This window comes from Tiliqua scincoides, chromosome 13 (assembly GCF_035046505.1).
Source record: "Tiliqua scincoides isolate rTilSci1 chromosome 13, rTilSci1.hap2, whole genome shotgun sequence".
In the NCBI taxonomy this organism is placed as follows: domain Eukaryota; kingdom Metazoa; phylum Chordata; class Lepidosauria; order Squamata; family Scincidae; genus Tiliqua; species Tiliqua scincoides.
The window spans coordinates 15125036-15140869 of NC_089833.1; the positions used below are offsets into that span (position 1 = coordinate 15125036).

Here is a 15834-nt window from a genome sequence, read left to right on the forward strand (position 1 = left end):
TAAGTCTCCTTTTATCTCCCCTTTCCCTCCCTCACCATCCAGAGGGCCAACCGCTTCTCTGGCGGGTTTCCTGCTTCTAACATATTTGAAGAAGCTTTTTTTATTCCCCTTAATGTTGCTGGCCATGCGTTCCTCATAGTCTCTCTTGGCCTCCCATATCGCCTTCTTACATTTCTTTTGCCACAGTTTATGTTCCTTTTTATTCTCCTCATTAGGGCAAGACTTCCATTTACGGAAGGAAGCTTCCTTGCCTTTCACAGCCTCTCTAATTTGGCTGGTTAGTCATGCGGGCACCCTCCTGGATTTAGTGGAACCCTTCTTTCTTTGCGGTATACACCTCTGCTGGGCCTCTATTACTGTTGTTTTAAGCAGCCTCCATGCACTCTGGAGAGATTGGACTCTTTTTACCCTCCCTTTCAACCTCCTTCTAACCAGCCTCCTCATTTGCGGGAAGTCCGCCCGTCGGAAGTCAAGGGTTTTTGTTAGAGATTTGCCTGGTATTCTTCCCCCAACGTGCACGTCAAAACGGATCGCAGCACGATCACTGTTCCCCAATGGCTCAGTAACGTTTACATCTCTAACCAGGTCCTGCGTACTGCACAATATTAAATCCAGAGTCACCTGTCCTCTGGTGGGCTCCGTGACTAGCTGATCTAAGCCACAGTCATTTAGCACGTCAAGAAATCCGGTTTCCTTATCGTGACCAGAACACAAATTGACCCAGTCAATATGAGGATAATTGAAGTCCCCCATGATTACAACCCTGTCCCTCCTTGTCACCTCCCTAATCTGTTTCCTCATTTCAAGGTCCCCATCAGATTTCTGGTCTGGAGGACGATAGCACACCCCCAGTATTACATCGCTGCACAAGCCTGGTAATTTAACCCACAGAGATTCTACGGTGGAGTCGGACCCACCTTCAATCTCTACTTTGCTGGATTCTATCCCTTCCTTAACATAAAGGGCCACCCCACGTCCAACACGCCCCTGCCTGTCCCTCCTGTAGAGTTTATAGCCCGGGATTGCGGTATCCCACTGATTCTCCGCATTCCACCAGGTTTCCGTTATGCCCACTATGTCAATATTTTCCCTTGTCACCAGACATTCCAGTTCTCCCACCTTTGCTCGTAGACTTCGGGCATTCGCATAAAAGCATTTATACACGGAATGCCCCAGGATGGGCTGCTTATTAGCTCCTTTGTCCCCGCATCCTCTCATTGTGCCAAACCGTCTATCACATCCCATCACCCTACCTTTCCCAATTTCTTCTCCTACCCTGCCTTTGTCTTGTTGTTCTCTAACCTCCCCATCCTCATCCCATAGGGATGAGGAGTCCCGAACCGGATGCCCCTCGGCTCCTGTCGGCCTTCCCCCAGGGATCAGTTTAAAAGCTGCTCTGCCACCTTTTTAATGTTATGCGCCAGCAGTCTGGTTCCATTCTGGTTCAAGTGGAGCCCGTCCCTCTTGTACAGGCCCCGCTTGTCCCAAAAAGTTCCCCAGTGCCTAACGAATCTAAACCCCTCCTCCCTACACCACCGTCTCATCCACGCATTGAGACCCCTGATCTCCGCCTGCCTAGCTGGCCCTGCGCGTGGAAGCTGGCCCTGCGCGTGGAAGCTGGCCCAGAGGTGTTTGATGTTTTTTAGGGGGAGGACTCAAAACTCAATGGCAGACCACATGCAAGTGTGCAGAAAGGATCGATCCACTCCACTTTAAAAGAATCTAGCTAGCAGAGGCTGGGAAAGATTTCTGCCTTGAAAACTGGGACATGGTCGCAGGAAGAAAGCCCTTGTGACCTTGACATTATATACTATGTATATAATATATACAGTGGTGCCTCGCAAGACGAAATTAATTCATTCCGTGAGTCGTTTCGTTTTGAGAAATTTTCGTCTTGCGAAGTGCGATTTAAAACAAACCAAAAAAAAAAAGGGAAAAAAATTCGTCTTGTGAAGCACGGCCATAGAAAAATTCGTCTTGCGAGTCACCAAAAAAATCACAAAACGCTTTCGTCTTGCGAGTTTTTCATTGCGCAAGGCATTCGTCTTGCGAGGCACCACTGTACTCCCATATTGAAGTTGCCAATCTCCAAACTCCTTATTTCACTTTGGCACAAAAGTTCTCATGAGAAGGAGCTGTAGAAGAAACTGTTACACTTTTCCATGCATCCTTCACCCAGCGATTCTGACACCCGCCCTTTGAAGCACATTCTTCTCAGTAAGTGCTTTGGTGATCAGTGCCTTTATTTCAGTGCCTTTATTTCAGCTGTGCTCATACTTTCTTTGCTCGCTGACAGCATTTTAAATCCCCCCACCCCCCAAAATTTAATCTAGCCCCATTGACTGGGAGCCTAAATGGCAAGATTAATTTACCAAAATATCAGCAGAGAAAGAATTGATAATCCCTCTGCAAATGAATGTAAAATCATTCTAAAAGTAAATTTGAAAAAGATTAAAAGGTTTGGCCGTGCCGGTTATTTAATGTTTATTTTATATTTCTTGTGCCTTGCCAGTAGCCCAATCGCACGTTCACCTTTTGCCTTCTTGACTTCAAATAACTAATTCTTGCTGATTCAAACGAACAAGAGGATCAATCACTATTGTTGTTTGGGTTCTTTTTTTGTCCCTAAAAGGAAAAGAAAAAAAAGGAAGTTTTCTTTAGGCCTTGAATTTCCATGCCTTCCATGCTGAACAAATTGTACTTCTAAATGAAAGCAGGAGAATGTAAAAGAGCTTTCACTATTCAGCACTGGTGAGAAGTTCAGCATGAAGCACTACTGGAGACAGAGTGTGTAATTTTAATCAGGAAACGTGAGAAGGGACTGCAAGTGGCTGCCGTATTTTAGGTTATTTCTGCTGCGCAATCTGCCCTGCAGAACCTACGAAGTATTAATCTTTTACAGAGAAGTAACAGGAGGTCAAGTACTCTCCCCTGTGCAATGGAATGCACTCTCTGTTTCAAGAGTTTGAATTCTGCCATCATCGCCCTGATCCCATACCTCAGGAAATACTTCTTGGGCCTTCCTTATCCATGGGCTCGACATCTGCGGATGTGAGTATTTGCAGATGCGGTGTCCATGGCTGGAGGGCCTCAGAAGGCCTCCTGGACACGGCCGGAGGTTGCTTCCAGTTCATGCTGGCCACATCCAGAGATGTTCTGATGTCACCAGAAGTCAGTGGCATGAACAGGAAGTCACTTCTGCTTGCATCCAGAAGCAGCGCCCTCCCCCCGGCAAGTCTTGCCGCGCTGCCTTCCCCTGTGGATTTCATTATCTGCAGATTTCAGGTTTTTTTTCATCTACTCCTTTTACACCTTTCTCCATGAAATCCTCCATCCAGCAGCATCTACTATGGAGAACACTTCAAGGAACTTGAATAAAGAAAATGCACATTTGTGTTTTTCCAAGCAAATTCACACAGGACCATATCATTTGAGAATGTTTGTTTCTCCGTCGCTCCTGTGTTCTGTGCGGGGTCCATTCCCCCTCTCCCACCACTGGTGGTGGTTTCACTGCTGCCAAGTGCATTTAAACAACTAATCACACCTGAAGTGCTAAAGATTTATACTCATGTTGCTTTGCTGTAAATGCCTGCATTGGTCAGTAGAGATTTGATGTGGTGTATTTTTCCCCGGAGCCATTTGACAGAATGATTGGCATGGAGGCACCACAGGCAAAGGCTTGGGATGAAGAAGAGAGCGAAAGCCTTTTGCAGCCCCCTCTGCTCACCTCTCCTCCATCCCAGTATAATTAGGGAGGAAGTCTGCAGCCTCTTGGTAATCTCCCAGTTGCACTGTAAGGTTTTTTCTTGTCAGTACCCACTTATCAAGCTTAAAGTCTAATTACACTTATCTGTGCTGAAAATTGGCCATTATCACTACTTAAATTCCCACTAATTGTAAGAAATACTTCCTGAGCAAACTGCTAGATCATTTCGCTGGTAATCTAGCCTGGATAAGCTCCATCACTCAACTGCTTTTTTTTGGGGGGGGGGGGGGAGTATTCATGCCCAACTTGCTTTTCATCTGGATGGGCCTCTTTCAGGGGTGAGCAAAGTGGTGACAGTGGAGATCAAGGGGAACTGGCAGCGCTGGCTCAAGGTCAGAGACCTCACCAAGGGCATCACCTACTTGTTCCGTGTGCAGGCCAGGACCATGGTCTATGGACCTGAATTGCAAGCCAACGTCACCGCTGGACCAGCAGAGGGTGAGTAAGATGGGGAAGGGCATGTCAAAAAGTGTGGGGAGGGGGAGGAAAAAAGCCACATTCATTGCATTAACACCACACCTAGCAACAAAGAAGGTATTCAAAATGTATATTCCAATCAGGAGAGAATTGAGTTGCACAGCATCATTCAGTCACTTTCTTAACAAGTACCGTAATTGCAATTTGCCAGGTGTCTCCGCCAAAGAGGCCTCTGCTTATAGGACTCACACCTCAAATCAGGTGGCCAAGGAGCCCACAGAAACCAGTCCAGTATGAGTGAAACTGACAAGAGCTGTATCCTTATACTCAGTTTGACTGTGTTCCTTGCACTGGAAAAAATAAGAACAGCCCCACTGGATCAGGCCAGAGGCCCATCTAGTCCAGCTTCCTGTATCTCACAGCGACCCACCAAATGCCCCAGGGAGCACACCAGATAACAAGAGACCTGCAAGGCTTCCTGGGAATTGTAGTTTAAGGACATAAGAACAGCCCCACTGGATCAGGCCAGAGGCCCATCTAGTCCAGCTTCCTGTATCTCACAGCGGCCCACCAAATGCCCCAGGGAGCACACCAGATAACAAGAAGACCTGCATCCTGGTGCCCTCCCTTGCATCTGACATAAACCATTTCTAAAACCAGGAGGTTGCACGTACACATCATGGCTTGTAACCCGTAATGGATTTTTTCTCCAGAAACTTGTCCAATCCCCTTTTAAAGGCATCCAGGCCAGATGCTATCACCACATCCTGTGGCAAGGAGTTCCACAGACCAACCACATACTGAGTAAAGAGTAAAGACCAACCACATACTGAGTAAAGAAATATTTTCTTTTGTCTGTCCTAACCCTCCCAACACTCAATTTTAGTGGATGTCCCCTGGTTCTGGAGTTATGTGAGAGTGTAAAGAGCATCTCTCTATCCACTTTATCCTTCCCATGCATAATTTTGCATGTCTCAATCATGTCCCCCCTGAGGCGCCTCTTTTCTAGGCTGAAGAGGCCCAAACGCCTTAGCCTTTACTCATAAGGAAGGTGCCCCAGCCCAGCAATCAACTTAGTCGCCCTCTTTTGCACCTTTTCCATTTCCACTATGTCTTTTTTGAGATGCCGTGACTAGAACTGGACACAATACTCCAGGTGTGGCCTTACCATCGATTTGTACAATGGCATTATAATATTAGCTGTTTTGTTCTCAATACCTTTTCTAATGATCCCCAGCATAGAATTGGCCTTCTTCACTGCCGCCGCACACTGGGTCGACACTTTCATTGACTTGTCCACCACTACCCCAAGATCTCTCTCCTGATCTGTCACAGATAGCTCAGAACCCATTAGCCTATATGTGAAGTTTTGATTTTTTGCCCCAATGTGCATGACTTTACACTTACTTACATTGAAACGCATCTGCCATTTTGCTGCCTATTCTGCCAGTCTGGAGAGATCCTTCTGGAGCTCCTCACAATCACTTCTGGTCTTCACTACTCAGAAAAGTTTGGTGGCGTCTGCAAACTTCGCCACCTCACTGCTCAATCCTGTCTCCAGGTCTTTTATGAAGAGGTTGAAGAGCACCGGTCCCAGGACAGATCCTTGGGGCACACTGCTTTTCTCCTCTCTCCACTGTGAAAATTGCCTGTTGACACCCACTCTCTGTTTCCTGGTCTTCAACCAGGTCTCAATCCAGGAGAGGACCTGCCCTCTAATTCCCTGACTGTGGAGTTTTTTCATTAGCCTTTGGTGAGGGACCATGTCGAACGCCTTCTGAAAGTCCAGATATATAATGTCCACGGGTTCTCCCGCATCCACATGCCTGTTGACCTTTTCAAAGAATTCTAAAAGGTTCGTGAGGCAAGACTTACCCTTACAGAAGCCATGCTGATTCTCCCTCAGCAAGGCTTGTTCGTCTATGTGTTTTGAGATCCTATCTTTGATGAGGCATTCCACCATCTTATCTGGTATAGATGTTAGGCTGACTGGCCTATAATTTCCCGGGTTCCCCCTCTTTCCCTTTTTAAAGATTGGCATGATATTTGCTATCCTCCAATCCTCTGGCACTGTGGCTGTTCTGAGGGACAATATTTTAGTCAAGAGATCAGCAACTTCATTCTTCAATTCCTTAATAACTCTTGGGTGGATGCCATCAGGGCCTGGTGACTTATTGATCTTTAATTTATCGATGAGGTCTGAAACATCTTCTCTTTTAACCTCTATCTGATTTAATTCCTGGGTCAGGAGGGGCCGTTTGGGCAGCGGTATCTGTCCGAGGTCTTATGCCGTGAAGATGATGCAAAGAATTTCTCTGCCATCTCTAAGTCTCCTTTTATTCCCCTTTCCCTCCCTCACCATCCAGAGGGCCAACCTCTTCTCTGGCGGGTTTCCTGCTTCTAACATATTTGAAGAAGCTTTTATTATTCCCCTTAATGTTGCTGGCCATGCGTTCCTCATAGTCTCGCTTGGCCTCCCGTATCACCTTCTTACATTTCTTTTGCCACAGTTTATGTTCCTTTTTATTCTCCTCATTAGGGCAAGAATTCCATTTACGGAAGGAAGCTTCCTTGCCCTTCACAGCCTCTCTAACTTGGCTGGTTAGCCATGCGGGCACTCTCCTGGATTTAGTGGAACCCTTCTTTCTTTGTGCTATACACTTCCGCTGGGCCTCTATTACTGTTGATTTGAGCAACCTCCATGCTCTCAGTAGAGACTGGACTCTTTTTACCTTCCCTTTCAACCTCCTTCTAACCAGCCTCCTCATTTGAGGGAAGTCCACTCGTCGGAAGTCAAGGGTTTTTGTGAGAGATTTGCCCGGTATTCTTCTCCCGGCGTGCATGTCGAAACGGATCACAGCATGATCACTGTTCCCCAATGGCTTCGTAACACTGATATCTCTAACCAGGTCCTGCATACCGCACAATATTAAATCCAGAGTCACCTGTCCTCTGGTGGGCTCCATGACTAGCTGCTCTAAGGCACAGTCATTTAGCATGTCAAGGAATCCAGTCTCCTTTTCGTGACCAGATCACAAATTGACCCAGTCAATATGAGGATAATTGAAGTCCCCCATGATTACAACCCTGTCCCTCCTTGTCACCTCCCTGATCTGTTTCCTCATTTCAAGGTCCCCTTCTGGTTTCTGGTCTGGAGGACGATAGCACGCCCCCAGTATTACATCACTCCTCAGGCCTGGTAATTTAACCCATAGATATTCTATGGAGTTGGATCCACCTTCAATCTCTACTTTGCTGGATTCTACTTCTTCTTTAACATAAATGGCCACCCCACCTCCAACATGCCCCTCCCTGTCCCTCCTGTAGAATTTATAGCCCGGGATTGCGGTATCCCACTGATTCTCCGCATTCCACCAGGTTTCCGTTATGCCCACTATGTCAATGTTTTCCCTTGTCACCAGACATTCCAGTTCTCCCATCTTTGCTCGGAGACTTCAGGCATTTGCATAAAAGCATTTGTGCATGGAATGCCCCAGGATGGGCTGCTTATTCGCTCCTTTATCCCTGAATCCTCTCATTGTGCCAAACCGTCTATCACATCCCATCACGCTATCATTCCCAATTTCTTCTCCTACTCTGCCTTTGTCTTGTTGTTCTCTAACCTCCCTATCCTCGTCCTGTAGGGATGAGGAGTCCCGAACCGGATGCCCCTCGGCTCCTGTCGACTTTCCCCCAGGGGTCAGTTTAAAAGCTGCTCTGCCACCTTTTTAAAGTTATGCGCAAACAAAACAAACAATTCCGTTCCCCAAAAGCCAACTTTTGCAACCTGTATAAATTAGATAGCTTCAAGGGAAGGTTTCTGCCTGGACTATGGCACTGGGAGGCAAAAAACATCCCTGTCACACTCTTCAAGGCACAGGGCAAGGAAGATGCTCGGGAGACGAGTTAGCCATAAGGTGGTTGGCTACTTTCTGAACCTCATATAGGTTCTCAAAATCATCCACTTTGGAAGGAGAGGAAATAATATCTGGGCCAATTCAGGGCGAGAAGGGGAGGGTTTGCAAATCCTTGTCCATATGGCTTTCTTCCTCCAGCCTGAGACCAAAGTTGTCCCAGGGAAGAGAGAATGCTTCCCCCATTCTTGGTTGAGCAGATCAACAATAGGTTTGGAGGACCTGTGATCCAGGTATGCACTAAATAATTTCTCTAAAATATTATTTGGGGCCAGCAGACATCCCTGGAGTAGCTTTCTTAAGGCATGGTGTATTCTGGGTGAGGTGCAAGTGGGTCTGTAAAGCAGTGCCAAGAGTGATTGGAAGTGGGTATGCATTATCACCTCTTTCCAAAGGAGACAACATGACTTACTGTTTTCTGATCTCTCATCACTGACACAGTTAGAGAACATGGTGTGTGAATCTTTTTCGTGCTCTCACTGTAGATCTTTTGATTCAACTTCAACAGGATCTCCTGGTTCTCCTCAGCACGTTCTGGTCTCCAAAACAGCTTCTGGATTGACTTTGTACTGGACCGAAGGAGTTTCAGGAAACAAACCCACCACTGGCTACGTTATAGAAACCAGACCTTCAGGTACGCAAACAACACATGAGAAGGCAATGCATAAAAATCTCATGGTTCAAAACTCCAGACATAGGTTCCAGAAATCAATGCACTAAGAAAGGGACTAAGAGAGGGTCTCTCTACTTACCTTGTTTAAGCATTCTCTAAAAAGTTATCAGGATGCTTTTTCCATCCTAAACGAGCCCTTGACTCGCTAGCTTGACTTGCAGAGAAAGGACAAAACTTCTTCCTGCTCAGGACAGAGGCGGACAAATCAGAAGGAGTGGCCTTGACTGCAGTTTTTGTGGGGAAACTGTAGGATTTGCCCCAAGCTCCCATGCCCAGGACCGACCAGTCAGGTTCCCCTGAGGCACCTGCATAGGTAATCACTACATCCTGCTCCCTGGTGCACAGGAAGCCCTGCAGCTGCTCGACTTTGTGATTTGCCATTGCTGTGGTTTATTAAGAGGGTGGAATCGCACACTGAGTAGCATGTCATAAGACAGTCTAGTCCACTTCTCTTCCAGCAAGCGCACTTCACGGTCATGGCCCAGGCACTTATACCTGCTCTGCCTTGAGGCTCTCTTCCTGGGTTGACCCCTCTTCCACGACCTCTGCCAGTGCAGCCACCTTCTCTTATAACTCCAGGTGCTCCTGTAGCCCTGCAGTACTCTTAGAGAGTGGGTGGGAGAGGTGGGGGCTGAAGGGGGCTTGCTGTTGACTACCAATCACCACTGGTCCAGAACTCCAGGGCATTTGTAGGCTGCCATGTTTTCTGCACTGGATTCAGCTTCTCACACTTGATTTTGCCAAAGCAGTTTTCAGAAGGTCCCATTGAGCTTACTGAGCATTACATTTATCCGAAACCCTGGCATCTCCATTGTGCATCTCCCCCCCCCCCACTCACCTTTCCTGTGAAGTGCCATTTACTGGAACCTCTGGAGTGCTTTTGAATGTCTCCCTTCAGGGCAGCCAGACAAATTAGCTCCTAAGGCGACAAATCCCCACTCGTGCTGAGGACAGGTGTTTTTCCGTCCCGGCGCTCATCGCTCTCTTTTACTCCATTACCTTTCCCTAATTTCCACACAATGCAGCCTGGATGATCATTTTCACAACAAAATTAATGAAATGTTCTGATCGTTCAAGGACCATCATTTCTGGGCAAAACAGGCCACTGAAGCTTGTAACTTTTTTTTCCATCGGTTTAAGTAAATTAATGATTTGAATAAAACAAGAATTTTCAAAGACGGAGCATCAGTCATAGAAAATGGAAGCAGGCTGCGCCTTTTATAGACAGTGTGCTGAACCCACTGAACTGTTGGCATCTTGGGGAAGAAAGACCAGGGTCTCCCCTTCCTCACCCTCCTGTTCTATGAAACAACCCCTATGATAAGATACATTGATCATGGCTATACCCAGAAGTGGTTGTACCACAAGGGAAAGTGTGGCAGCTGCCTCCAGCAGTAGATTTCAGGTGCCATAAAGGGTGGAAGACAGAGCTGGCCCATGGGGCACAATTCAGGTTCACCTGGGCAAGTCATATTAAAATAAGTGTGCTTGCACACCCACTGTTCAGTTTAATGTGGCTTGCATAGAACTCCCCAATGGACTGTTCTCCCCATTAAAAGAATGTACAGGTGGGACCTCTTTATTGGCATCCACGAATTTGTCTCACCGCAGATGCCTAACCCGCAGATCACCATATTGCAGACCTCCCAAACACCACTGGAACCTTGTCCCAGTCACATCTGGGAGTCATAGACTAACCCCTTATGTCGTGCTTTCCAGCACTGACATAAGGGCAGTGCAGCTCTGAGGTAAGGGAACGAACATTCCCTTACTTTGAGGAGGCCTCCGTGAGTGACACCCAACTGCAGGAGGCAGCACACGTCCCATTGGCAGCGCTATGCCAGTGCTGGAAAGCACTGACATCAGGGGTTAGGATTGCGCCCTTTGAATGTCGCCTGGAGGCTTTTAGAGTGACTTCCAATTTTCAGAGAAAACCAGAAGTTGCTTTAAAAAGGCTCAGAATGGCTTCGGTCATGTTCGGAGTTCCAGTGGGCCAGAAAACCACAGATTGCATTATCCATGGTTTTCAGTATCTGCAGGGGGTCTGGGAACAGATCCCTCATGGATTCCAAGGCCCCACCTGTACGTCACCCAGGATGTCTTGGCTGTCTCCTCAGGGACTCCTAGGCTGGATCCATTGTTTGCTGCCATAGCCAGTCTCTGTGCCAGGCCTGACAGCCTGCAGTATGTTGGCTTCTTGGGCAACGGTTGAGATGGTCCCTCTGAGGAGACTTTCTGCTGCATTAACATAGCTTTGTGCAGCCTGGCCCCACTCCACCACATCTGCAAACAAATGGAGGGGAAAAGAGGGAGCCCCTCGCTGCTCCTGCTCGCCAGGCCTAAGAACTGAGTCGTTTAATTCCTCCACAGATTATTTTAATCCTATTCATGCCGCCGTCATAAGCCAATGGGGCCATTTGTGCAGTAGGGCTCCTATTTGGGTGGAATCTGCAGAGAGCGTGAAATGTGATCCAGGCAAGGGGGAGGCCAGTAATTGGAATGCCGGCTTATTTCATGCAAGCTTCAGCTTCATTAAAATGCTCCGTATCTTGCTAAAGGTTCCCCCTCCCCCACACACTTTGGAAGATTTTGCTCTCCGGACATGGAGTTCAGCCAGAGAGGAGGTTAATTCCTGTCTCCCAAGTCATTGTTCTCCTCTAATGCTGGAGATGACATGGGCCTTATTTCGCTGCCGGACTGGTGCTGCTGTCAGTGACATCACAGGTCATCCCAAGCAGCACACACAGCCATAGAGGTGGGGGGACCCCCGTGTCTCTGCAACCACAACCAAGGCTTCTTAATAGGCAAATGGAAAGAGTTAGCATTTTGTCAATATTTAAACAACTTACCATTACCTTAGGGTTTAGCATCTCAGCTGTCATCTATTATAGGCCTCATTACCCTAAACATTAAATGCTGCATTCTCTTCCTCTCCCGCCTTCCCCCCCCACTCCACCATAGCTCTCAGCCTGTGAATTAAAAATGCATCGTGCAATCAATGCCGTCCACGGCCTCTGTTGCCTCCACCTGACAGATAACGGCAGGCTTCTCCATTTCAAAGGACTCCTGCTTACTGTTTTTTTTTTAATCACCTCAAGCTAAAGCTGCTTGTTTGTTTGTTTACAGTTTTAGCTCACCTGATTCCAAAGACAGTGGGGTGGCCAGCCATGTCCTGTAGTGGATTTAAAACATGCTGAGTGCCTCGACCAGCATTAACAACTGTCACCGAATGCCAAAGAGCCCAAAGAAGAAAGCCTTACCATTGAGATTCAGAACCTGGCAGCCAAATTCAGCCCTATGAAGAATCCCAGCTGCCCCACCCCAGTTGCCAAGCCTGTTCAATGAGTCACACAGTATCCGCGTAACAAGCACATTTTATTATAAATATCCAGTCATTGAAGTGGTCGCCAAGGTTGTTTTATAGGAGTCTGGTAGATTCTGTGTGAGGAGCAGGGTAAAGTCGGTGTGATGATTGTAGTATGTGGTGACCTTACACATGGGTGTTCCACGACAGACAATGCTGATTCTTAATCCTGAGGCTTGCTAGCTTGTCTGCCAACTGTTGCACCCAGAGGTCTGGTGAAAAGGACAGCCTGGAGGTCTTCAGTGCACAGTTTGAGTGCACTGAACTTTAACATTCTGAACTGTGGTTTGGGGCAAGACATGTATTTTAAAAAATGTGCAGGCTTATGATGATCAAATGTGAAAGCATCCTTTCTAGACCACTGCAAAATTCTTTCAAGACGACATTTCCAAAATTACAGCCAGGCCAGGCCACATGGAAGCCACTAACTGCTGTGGCTCGATCAGTAGTGTTCATCCTTTGTTAGTCTGTCAGGGACCTTAATTTGTTGTGGTCATAATTGAAACCAAGTGCATCTCTTTCTTTCTCCTCAAATGTTGGAAGGTAAGCAGAATGAGGATCACAGAGCGAGGAAACAGCCTTCTACAGGGAACCATCTTGCTCTTGATATCAGCACCTAATTGGGCCAAGAGAGCAAATCTTTCACTCTCACCAGAACTAGCCCTTGGAAGGAGCTCAGTAATGGGCTCCACTCCCAAACTGAGCTTGAAATCTAGGAAATGTTCTAACATAAGAACAGCCCTACTGGATCAGGCCATAGGCCCATCTAGTCCAGCTTCCTGTATCTCACAGCGGCCCACCAAATGCCCCAGGGAGCACACCAGAGAGCAAGAGACCTGCATCCTGGTGCCCTCCCTTGCATCTGGCATAGCCCACTTCTAAAATCAGGAGGTTGCACATTCACATCATGGCTTGTAACCCGGAATGGATTTTTCCTCCAGAAATTTGTCCAATCCCCTTTTAAAGGCATCTAGGCCAGATGCTGTCACCACATCCTGTGGCAAGGAGTTCCACAGACCAACCACACAGACCAACCTTCTTGCTATGGGAAGACATAACACTATGCTTTGGTTTGTGCTACCCAGAATCCAGGCTCCAAGCCATGATTTCTGTTCCATGCGTACAAAGCAGCATTCCAAACCATGCATCTCAAAGCATGGTTTCAAATCTTGGTCCTACATTTAGATAGTAGAGGCAACTCACGAGCTATTGTTTGTCAGACGGTGAGGGTTCAGACATCATAACAAGCTATGAGTTGGCATTACATTAGAACTATCTTGGCTTATCCAGGACCACCATCCACAAGCTCAGCAAACACTCAGGCCAAAGGATCATCTCTTACAGCTTCCTGCATCTGACAGTGGCCCAGCAGTTGTCTCAGGAAGCCACACAAGACAACAAGACACCTGCTTCCTTTTGCCATTCCCTTGCACCTGGCCTTCTGAGGTAGCCTGTTTCTAAAACCAGTATGGTGTGTGTTCCAATCATGGCTTGTAACCTATGATGGATTTTTCCTCTATCGATCTGTCCAATTCCCTCTTAAAGGCATCTAGGCTAGATGCCATCATCACATCCCGTGGCAAGGAGTTCCACAGATTAATGACACATTGGGCAAAGAAGCATTTTTTTTTTGTCTGTTCTAACTCTCTTGCCACTCAGTTTTAGTGATAGATAGATACTTTATTTACGGTCATCCGACCAGCTGATCACAAACAACAAAACAAAATACACAGAATTAAAACCAACACCCCGTTACACATATGTAAAATCATAAAATCAGAGATTTACACTCTCAATTTTCTTCCTTACCAACTGTGCAGCATAACAGAAGCGGGCAACCCTGAGTGATATATCTGAGTATACATCAGAAAGCAAAAAAGCAAGCTTTTCCTCCGCCTGCATCCCCGTTTCAATACCGAAGATCGGGGAGATAAATTTAGATCTCAAATCATCATAGTGTGGACATTGCAAAACAATGTGGGCAGTTGTCTCCCCCACGTTTTGAGGGCAGGGGCACAGTCTCTCTGAATAGGGACGCCTTGCATAACGCCCCAAAAGAACTGCTGATAAAAGTGCATTACACCTAGCCTTAGTAAAAGCAATCCTAAATTTAGGAATAACAATATTATAAAAATATCTGGCAGGAGAAAACGCAAGAGCTTGATCCCCAAGAAAAACATACACAGAAAGCCTGGCTCTCGCAGATCTCAATTCAAGGTCTACCAACCTCTGACGCAAAATTTCTTTGGCGTCTCCCAGGCTCATCATCATTGAAGACTCTGGGGAGAGATCAGTTTTAGTGGATATCCCCTGGCCAGTGTTGTACCCTGAAGATAGAGACAAGAATTCCAGTCCCTCCAAGAATACAGCACAGAGTTTCTTGGGAACTGTGTTTCAGAGACTTCCGAGAAATGATGTCTCATCAGTTCTCTTCTGCTCTCTCGAATGGTTCTTGTATAGCTTCTATTTATTCCATCTCACACAGGGACACAAACCAGCGTGAGCCAGTAAATTCAAAGTGAAGTCTGTAGCTGCCTGACCGATCCCAGCCATGGGGGCTTTTTCTTCTGCTTTGTCCTTTGGGTGGCGGGCGGCGCAGTGACAGTTTGTCAGCCTTCACTTTACTTCCTTGTCCTTTTGTGAGTCTGTGCCACAACCCCAACCTTTTCTCCTTAAAAATAAATTAACATTTTAATGCGGTTCCCGTTGGACCCCGCTTGGGAGAGACCTTTGAATGCTCGGCCACCCGTGTTTACTGGTGTGAGATTAGGGCAAGGTGTTATAGCGTAGCTCTCCAGCCACCATGCAGGCTAGCAAATCGCCCACGGTGGAGAAGAGTCGGAAATGTGGTGGATCTCAATCCAGGCGCAGCTCTAACACGGCCGGCATTTTGTCAGCGGCCTGTGTCATTAGGGCCGAAGCCCTGTTTGTTGACTGACAGCTTGATGCAGCCCAGAGCACCTGATTAATTGCCCGTGAAATCGCACTCTGGTGTGGGTGCAGCGTCTGTTCTCACACCTGCAGCTCGCAGTGCCATTTGCCACCGCGGAAGACTGAAATGCCAGCATGCTTCCAAGCCATGAGAGAAAGGCTGGGCAATTCTTCCTGTGATTGTCTCCCTTCACGATTGTTCTGCACGTTCCAGAATTGAATGAAGGACTCAAGCGTGGTTAAACAAAATCAAGTCATTCCCCCCTCACTGTTAAAGGAAATAAGGATGGGCTGGGAGGCAACAAGGCACGGAGAGTGACAAGGTCTGCCCAGGGCTTCTTTTTCTCTTTCCTTAGTAATGTTCCCTTTTTTCAGGTTGGTGTTTTTCCAAAGACATGTGCCTGATGAAGGCAGTAGGACACGTAAGGAAAGGACAGATGTTTCTGCAGCAAAAAGCAATTGAGAGCAATCCTCTTGTAATCCCGTAGCCAGCTGGGCTGCATCTCACAGTACATTAAGCAAGAATTGACAGGGAGTAACGGCGTCGATGCCTGTTTGGGGGCGTGTGGCTTAGCATGGCAAACTTTGCTTCTCTCGGAACTAATAACCAATTTGTTTATTAGTTTTTGTATGCAAGGACTGCCTCCCCCATCAAGATGAGGGCTGGAGGACATATTGGGCTCTAACTGCTGAGGAATCCCTGTGGAATGCAAAAGTCTCTCTCTCTCTCTCTCTCTCTCTCTCTCTCTCTCTCTCTCTCTCTCTCTCT

The 15834-nt window shown here is 47.1% G+C and overlaps 1 protein-coding gene across 1 annotated transcript in view; it reads left to right on the forward strand.

The window, feature by feature from the left end:
- SDK1 (sidekick cell adhesion molecule 1) overlaps positions 1–15834 on the forward strand; it is a 478937-nt gene that overhangs the window by 444965 nt on the left and 18138 nt on the right. Inside the window, exons 39-40 of the mRNA XM_066640872.1 lie at positions 4043–4204; positions 8606–8731. Of these exons, the coding sequence (XP_066496969.1) occupies positions 4043–4204; positions 8606–8731 (288 nt within the window). The remainder of the gene's footprint in view (positions 1–4042; positions 4205–8605; positions 8732–15834) is intronic.